We start from the raw sequence: 8497 nt of genomic DNA, 5'->3' as shown, positions 1-8497 counted from the left end.
TGACTAGTTTGGAGGCCACTCTTGACCAGCCAGTTCCCCTAAGGCAGAAGCGGGAAGTTCAGGAGTTCAAGGCCAGCCTTAGACACAATATGAAATTAGAGTCCAGCCTGGGATACAAGAAAACTTGTCTCAATAACAAAATAAAATGGCTTGGGAGCTGGCACTTGGCCAACTGAAGTGGTCAGAGCTTGAGTTTAGACAATCTGCGATCTGAAGGAGATCTTTATGTTGAGGGCAAAGGTTCTAGAGTTCATTTCTCTGCAACACACCTTCCTTTGTTCTGTAATTCAGTTTCCTAGTTTCTAAAACTGGTCACATAAAAGCCAAGCATGCGGGTCAAGAGTTAGCTCGGTGGTTAAGAGCACTTGTTCTTACAGAGAACCCGAGTTCAATTCCCAGCACCCACATGGCAGCTCACAATTACACCACTGAAGTCCCGGAGGATCCGATGCCCTTTTCCGACCTCCAAGGGTACCAAGCACACATGTGGTGCACATACATATTCTTAGGCAAGACACTCATACACATAAAATAAATGAGTCTAAAAATAAATCACAAGAAAAAAAGCCAGGTGCGGTGAGCACGCCTTTTATCTCGACGGAGGCAGGCAGAGGCAGGCGGACCTCTGAGTTTGAGAGCATGGTTTATGTAGCGCTGTCCAAGCCAGCCAGGGCTACATACTGAGACCTTGGCTCAAAGCCCGATAATAATAATAATAATAATAATAATAATAATAATAATAATAAATTTGTCATGTAAAATAGTGTGTGTGGCCTGTGACAGGGCTCCAGGGGGTAAAGGCGATTGCTGCCAAGCCTGATGATCTGAGTTCGATCCCCAAGATCCACAAGTTGGAAGAAGAGAACCGATTCTCACAAGCTGCCCTCTGACCTCCACACACATTAAATGAGTGTGATAAATTTTTAAATAATGGGCTATACACCTGGAAGTAGAATGCAAATAATTTGCTCTTATCCTCCCACTCCCATCCCTATCCAGGCACTAAGCTCTTTTTTTGTTTGTTTGTTTTGTTTTGAAAGTGCAGGAAAGAAGAAACCCATGAATGCACCTCTTAGTGACCCGACTTCAGGCCAGGTCAAGGGACAGGAAAGAGATTTACTTGGTTTAAAGTCTCACAGAAGAGAGATTAGAGGAGGTGTGGGGGGTGGGGGGGAAGGGGGACGGACGAAGGCGGTGAGAGGATGGAACCTTCCTGACCCCGCGGCAGGAGGATGGCGGCCTTTGCCCGCCTGCTGGAGCGTCTCGGGTGGTCCCCTCGAGCTCAAGAGGCAGCGAAGCAGGAGGCAGAGGCGCAGCGCAGGATCCCCGGCGAGCCTGGGGGTCTCTTGGCTGCGCCCCGATGCTCGCAGAGGCTACACGGGGGAGCGGCAGCCGCACCCGGCTTGCGCTTCGGGGCGAGCGCAGTGCAGGGCTGGCGCACGCGCATGGAGGACGCGCACTGCGCTCGGCTGGCTTTGCCCGGCCTGCCGTCGGGCTGGGCCTTTTTCGCAGTCCTTGATGGCCACGGCGGAGCGCGGGCCGCGCGCTTCGGGGCGCGCCACCTCCCAGGTCACGTGCTGGGGGAGCTGGGTCCGGCGCCCCGGGAGCCGGAGGACGTGCGCCAGGCTCTGCGTAGCGCCTTCCTCCGCGCAGACGCGCATCTGCGCGCGCTCTGGCCCCGCAGCGACCCCGGCGGCTCGACGGCGGTGGCGCTGCTCGTGTCCCCGCGCTTCCTCTACCTGGCGCACTGCGGGGACTCGCGCGCGCTGCTAAGCCGCTCGGGCTCCATGGCTTTCTGCACCGAGGACCACCGTCCCCACCGGCCTCGGGAACGCGAGCGCATCCACGACGCGGGGGGCACCGTCCGTCGCCGGCGTGTTGAGGGCTCCCTGGCCGTGTCCCGAGCCCTAGGCGACTTCGCCTACAAGCAGGCACCCGGGCGGCCTCCTGAGCTGCAGCTCGTGTCCGCTGAGCCCGAGGTGGCTGCGCTGGCACGCCAGGCCGAGGACGAGTTCGTGCTCCTGGCCTCCGATGGCGTGTGGGACACTCTGTCTGGGGCGGACTTGGCGGGGCTGGTGGCGTCGCGCCTCCGCCTGGGCTTGGCCCCGGAGCAACTCTGTGCGCAGCTGTTGGACACGTGTCTGTGCAAGGTCCTGGGGCCACTACATGTGGGGAGGGGAAGCTTCGATGATAAGGGGTGGGGCCGAGCTAGAGGGTGTGAGTGGCTTGGAGTCCAGAGCGAGGATGCTTTGAACCATGATGGAGCTTAATAGGGGCGGATAGATAAGTAGGAGGGATTTAAGAGAAGGGGCGTGGCTTCTAGGAATGGCGTCAGAGCTAGGATTTCAGGCCAGTCCTGAGATGTGTCCGAAACAGGAAGAGTCCCTTAACTAATAGGAAGAACTTAAAAGGCTCTGGGCTAGCTTTTTTAAAAAATTCATTTATTTAATTTATTACATTTTAATGCATTTCGTGTGCGTGTTCATACCACATCACATGTGTGTAGGTCAGAGAACAGTGCTCTCCTTCCATCACACGGGTCCCCGGATCAAATTCAGGTTGTTAGGCTTGGTGGCAAACGTCTTTGCCCCCTGAACCATCTTGCTGGCCTGTGGCTGTTTTCTTTATTAAACTGGTGGCTGGGACCCTTAAAGGGCATGATCCAAGAGATGGGTCCAAATGGGAGGCGCGGAGCCCTGGGAAGGCTTTTGACGCTCCCACCAGACTCTTTTTCTTCACCTTCTCCAGGGAAGTCTGGATAACATGACTTGCATGGTGGTCTGCTTCCCAGGGGCCCCCAGGCCTTGTGAAGAGGCCATCAGGAGGGAGATGGCTTTGGACGCAGCCCTGAGCCACAAAGTTGCTGGTGAGCCGTCATCTAAAGGCCCCTGGGAGGGTAGTTGGGAAGTCTGGGCTCTCCACTCACCGCCTCCTCAGAGCTGTATTCTTCTGCTCAGGAACCCCCATGCCTGAACACGGTTTTCAGGACCCTGGCGTCAGAGGACATACCAGGCCTGCCGCCCGGAGCCGGGCTGCATAGCAAGTGAGTTCTGGCCGGGCGGGTCGGCGGCGCAGGGTGACAGGACCAGGTCTCCTCTTTAGAGCTTCCCTTTGCTCTCCAGGGCCACTGTCATTGCTGAAGCTTACTGTAAGCTCCGTCAGATCCCAGGGCAATGTCAAGAGGTAAGGGACTGTCTCCTCGGGTCTATCCCCAACCTATCCTACACTCCCCGCCGGCCCGCCCGCCACACCCCTGCCACTCGGGCAAGGACACCACCACCAAGTTCCGCCCTAGCCCAGATCTGTGCTGTTGTTGTGAACTTTTGTAAGTTTTACACTTTTATTAATGTGTGTGTGTAGGGTGAGTGTGTATATACGTGGGCATGTGTGCCAATGTGTGCCATGTTGCTGTTATAGTGGTCAGAGGAGCCCCCCCCCCCCCCCCCGTCAGTTCTCTCCTTCCCCCATGAGGGTCCTAGGAACTGAACTCAGATCACTAGGCTCGGAGGCAAGTGTGTTTGTCTTGCCTAAGTCTTCTCACAGACCCTTTACATCTTTTTTTTTTTTTTAAACTTAAGACAGGCATGGTGGCGCACACCTTTAATCCTAGCACTTGGCATGCAGAGGCAGGCGGATCTCTGTGAGTTCGAGGCCAGCCTGGTCTACAGAGTGAGTTCCAGGACAGCCAGGGCTGCTACACAGTGAGACCTTGTCTCAAAAAAAAAAAAAAAAAATCAACCAATAAATAAAATAAAGGGCCACATGTATATATGGATCAGTGGTAGAACGTACGCACATATAAGGCCCTCGGTTCAATCCTCCGTGCTTCAAAAACAGCAAGTGAGGGGCTGACAAGATGGGTCACTATGGGTCACTTCCTGCTGTTCCGGAGGACCTGTGGACGACAGCTGTGATTCTAGCACTCCGGAGTGAGGAACTTCGGGGAGGCAGGTTGAAGTCACCCTGGAAGACATGTGACCCTGTTAAAAAAAAAGAAAGAAAGAAAAAGGGGGAAGGTGTCTGCCGCCCTCTCCGTCCTCTGCGCACACACAAAATGTACATATACATGCATGTGGGCAAAACACTCATACGCTTAAAAGTTAAATATTTTTAATTTTTAAAAAGAAAGACAAAATGGAGGTGGGGGAAGGCTTCTAGAAGGCTGAGGGGGTTGCTGACAGGCGGCTTCACCGTCTCCCACGGTTTGTCTTACAGAAGAGGTGAGATGGTGCGGAACCCACGGCGCCCACGGTGCCCACTCAACCCTTGACTTGAACCCCTTGGCCGTCCTCTGGGGACCATCTGCACAGCTCAGGGGAAAATCTGTCCTTTCCTACCCTGAGAGGCAGAGGAAGGAAGGCCAGCCGTGGAGGAACCTAGATCCTTCATTTCCCCTTCTCCGACTTCCCCTCACCAGAGTCTCATGAGGGGGAACTCCACCACCATCAAAAAAAAAGCCAGCCGAGCGCAGTTCCTTTTCTCCTCCTTAATATCTAAAGCCAGACAGATCTTAAGAGATCAATGTGTAACAGCCTATTTTTTTTTACCTGTTCTACAAGGAGGTGGTAAGACATCTGAATATTACATTTTAATCAATAAAGCAATTCTAAATGCATCCCCTTTCCTTGTTTGTTTTTTTTTAATTATTACTATTTATTTTGTGTTTATGTGTGTGCGCAAGCACATGCCATGGCGTGCACGTGGGGGTTAGAGGACAACTTTCAGGAGTTGGTTCTGGGGATCGAACTCAGGTCCTCAGGATTGGCAGCAAGCTCCATTATCTGCTGGGCCATCTCGTTGGGTCCCTTTCTTCGCTTTCTTTCGTGTTTTTTTTTTAAACCCTTTCCCGCACTTTTCATTCATTCATTCATTCATTCATTCATTCATTCATTCATTTTTCTGTGTATGAATGTTTTGCCCGCATTGATCCACATGTATCGCATGTGTGCCTTGTGCCGGCAGAGGCCAGAAGAGGGCATCAGATGCCTTCCGACTGGATTTACAGGGCGTTGTGAACTGGTAGAGGATGCTAGGAACCAAACCGAATTCCTCTGCAAGAGCAGTGAGCTCTCTTCCTCGCTGAGCCATCTCTCCGGAGGCCCCTTAAATTTTTGGTTTGAGCATGTAGCCCAGGGGAGTCTTGAACTGGAAGCCTTCCTGCCTGGCCTCTCAGGTGCGGAGATCACAGGTATGCGCCGCTCCATCCACCTCCACATTTTCTTATATAAAAAGTGGTTTGTTGCCCTGTATGATGGCATCTGCACTCCTAGGATTGAGGCAAAGATGATCAGGAGCTCAAGACCCTGGCCGCGTACAGAGTTTGGAATGGGCGGGGGATGGGGGGGCGGGGGCGGGCAGGGCGGGGCAGAGAGGCTCACCAGTGAAGAGCGCTTGCTGCGCAATCATGAATGATGACCTGACTTCGGGTCCATGCAAGCAGACATCCTGCAAATGCCTGTAACTCCGGCTCCGAGGGATCTGACACCCACTCTGACCTCCACAAGGGAGCTGGTGCGATTATCAGCACACACGCCTGTCCATACACTCAATAAATCAGTTAATTAAATTAAAAACTAGTGCGTGCCTTTAATCCCAGCACTCAAGAGGCAGAGGCAGGTGGATCTCTGAGTCCCAGGCCAGCCAGGGCTACACAGAGAAACCCTCTCTCAGAAACAAAACAAAACAAAAAAGTGATTTGCTTATTCTCTGGTCAGCAAATGTGCAGCGAGCAAATGCTGTATCATCAGACCCTGTTCATCGCTGGGAGGTAGCCCAGTCCACTGAGATCAGGAGGCCCAGCGCAGCTGACTGCCCTGTTTGGGGGAGAGCAAACAAGGCAATACAAAGTAGAGCCGTAAGGAAACAATACAGGGAAGAAAGGGGAAGAAAATGACCAAGGAGATTCACTTGACATTAATTAATTTATTTTTTTCCAAATCTTGGGCTGGGTAGATGGCTCCGCAGGTGCCACCAAGACTGACAACCCGAGTCTGGTGACCTGGAAGCCACACAGTGCAGGTCAGGGGACAACTTGTGGGAATCAGTTCTCTCCTTCCACCATGCCGGTCCCAGGAATTGAACTCACATCCATAGGCTCGGCAGCAAGTGTATTTACCCATTGAGCCATCTCTGTGGTCCTGTTTTTATATTTTAAAGGTGTTGTAAGAGCCGGGTGGTTGTGGCGGCGGCGGCGGCGGCGGCGGCGGCGGCGGCCCACGCCTTTAATCCCAGCACTCGGGAGGCAGATCCAGGATGATCTCTGTGAGTTCAAAACCAGCCTGGTCTACAGAGCGAGTTCCAGGACAGCCACCAAAACTACACAGAGGAACCCTGCCTTGAAAAACAAACGGGGCTGGAGAGATGGCTCAGTGGTTAAGAGCATTGGCTGGTCTCCCAGAGGACCTGGGTTCAAGTCCCAGCATCCATGTGGCAGTGCACACCTGTCTGTAACTCCAAGATCTGGCACCCTCTCACAGACATACATACAGGCAAAATTCCAATGCACATAAAATAAAAATAAATAATTAAAAAAGAAAAACAACAAAACCAAAAAGAGGCATGAGGGCTGAGCAAGTATCTGTGCAGTAGTTAGTGTGCAAAGGGCTTGTGCTGTATCTCCTGAAAGTGCTGCGCGCATGCACACACACACACACACACACACACACACACACACACACACACACACGAATGAACCAAGACCATGTCTACCATGCTGAAAGTATTTCCATTGGGACTTTGTGGGTGCCCGTGTGCTCTGTGTATGTGGTCAGAGCTCGACTTCAGGAACGTCTTCCTTGAGTGTTCTTTGCCTTATTTTAGAGACAGGACCTCTCCAAACCTGGAGTTCATTGATTCAGTTGGCCAGTGACGCACAGGGACCTTCCATGTCCCGCTGCCTCAGGGTTAAGAGACCTACATGGGTACTGGGGACCCCAACCCAGTCCTCGTGAGGGCAGAAAGGGCACCTCGCCGTCTGAGCCGTCTCTCCAGCCCTGTTAATGAGACTTTTAGAGAAAAAGTTCGCTAGTTCTTGCTATAGAGCCGGTGGTACAGAGCTTTTTGCCCTTCCCATTTCACCATGGGCGAACTCGCACGCAACCGGGTTCTCCCTCAGCTGTAACTGTTGCTCCAGCTTGGCCTCTTTGAGAACCCAGAAGAGGATAAAAACCTGTTATGTCCCAGTGCGCTCAGAGCCTGGGAGGTTCACGGAACCATAACCTAGATCGGTGGTTTTCAACCTACGGTTGTGACCCCATTGGGGGTGGAAAGACCCTTTCACAGGGTCACCTAAGACCACTGGAAAACACAGATATTTACATTACGATTCATAACAGTAGCAAGATCTCAGTTATGAAGTAGCAATTAAGGTAATTTTATGGTTGGGGGTCGCCACAACATGAGGAACTGTATTAAAGGATTGAAACATTAGGAAGGTTGAGAACCACTGCTCTAGATGGATGGGGGGGGGTATGGTTTGGATTACTCAAGTTTTTTGTTGTTCAGATGGAGCCCCTCTGTGTAGCCCTGGCTGACCAGGAACTCACTATGTAGACCAGGCCAGCCTCTTATTCACTGAGATCTGCTTGCCTCTGCCTCCTGGGTGCTAGGGCTAAAGGTGTAAGCCTGGTCTATTTGTGTGTGTGTGTGTGTTTTTAATTTTAAGAAGATTTACGTGTATTATTTTGAATTGTGTGTGTGTGGGTGTGGGTGTGCACATGAATGCAGTGCCCTGGAAGGCCAGAGGTCTAGGACACCCTGGAACTGGAATTACAGTCAGCTGTGAGTCTCGTGAGTGCTGAGAATTGAACTTGAGTCCTCTGTATTTTTAACTGCTGAGCCATCTCCCCCCCTTTTTTTTCTTAAATATGTAACCTCACGTGACCAGACCTCAAACTCGCGATTCTCCTGCCTCAGCCTCCTGGTTTGTGGCACCACAGCTGGTTGACTAGGTTCTTCAGCTCAGAATCAGAAGAGTTTGGCGAGATCCAAGAGGTTCTCGCAGGTAAAGGCCCGCAGGGAGTGAGCATCCAGGAAATGGACTGGCTAAATGCCACGTGGGCTGATTCTCCGTGAGTCTTGGGGGACCCAAACAAGACGATCGTCGGTTAAACCCATTCCCGACCTCCATGCCTCAGTTTCCCGATCTGTAAAGCAGGAACTGGTGCTTTCCTAGGGTGAACGCCTTTCACCCTGCCAGGTGGAGCTCTACGGGAGGGGCGTGTCCATATGATGATGATGATGTAACTCTGGGCGGGGCCTATGGGACTCACTGCGGAAGCCTTGGAGGGTGTCTGGGCTCGACTCAGCCCGGGTGTGTTGGGGGAGGGGGCCCCAAGGAGCGTCTCTGGGCCCCTGAGCTCACGGGGTTGCTGGGACCATCCTACGGTTCTTCCGTGGGCGAAAACTAAGTCGTAGCTGGGCACCAGTGGGGAGCAGGTTAGGGGTCCCACCCCTACCCCTGCGCTCCCAGTCGATCCCCACCTTCACCCCCGCCCCC

The 8497-nt window shown here is 52.7% G+C and overlaps 1 protein-coding gene across 2 annotated transcripts; it reads left to right on the top strand.

Moving 5' to 3' along the window:
* The first annotated feature begins 1196 nt into the window (after nt 1-1196).
* Nucleotides 1197-4667, top strand: Ppm1n (protein phosphatase, Mg2+/Mn2+ dependent 1N (putative)). Of its 2 annotated transcripts, XM_015987225.3 has the most exons (5): nt 1197-2150; nt 2749-2866; nt 2938-3043; nt 3123-3183; nt 4216-4667. In XM_015987225.3, exons 1-5 carry the CDS (start codon nt 1233-1235, stop codon nt 4222-4224), a joined length of 1212 nt encoding a protein of 403 aa, XP_015842711.1. In that variant the 5' UTR covers nt 1197-1232; the 3' UTR covers nt 4225-4667. The 2 variants fall into 2 exon arrangements, with proteins under 2 accessions (XP_015842711.1, XP_076428877.1); XM_076572762.1 differs by lacking the exon at nt 4216-4667 and having other exon boundaries at nt 3123-3421.
* The last annotated feature ends 3830 nt before the right edge of the window (nt 4668-8497 follow it).

Source organism: Peromyscus maniculatus, chromosome 1 (genome assembly GCF_049852395.1).
Source record: "Peromyscus maniculatus bairdii isolate BWxNUB_F1_BW_parent chromosome 1, HU_Pman_BW_mat_3.1, whole genome shotgun sequence".
In the NCBI taxonomy this organism is placed as follows: domain Eukaryota; kingdom Metazoa; phylum Chordata; class Mammalia; order Rodentia; family Cricetidae; genus Peromyscus; species Peromyscus maniculatus.
This window is presented reverse-complemented; position numbering and strand designations above follow the sequence as displayed.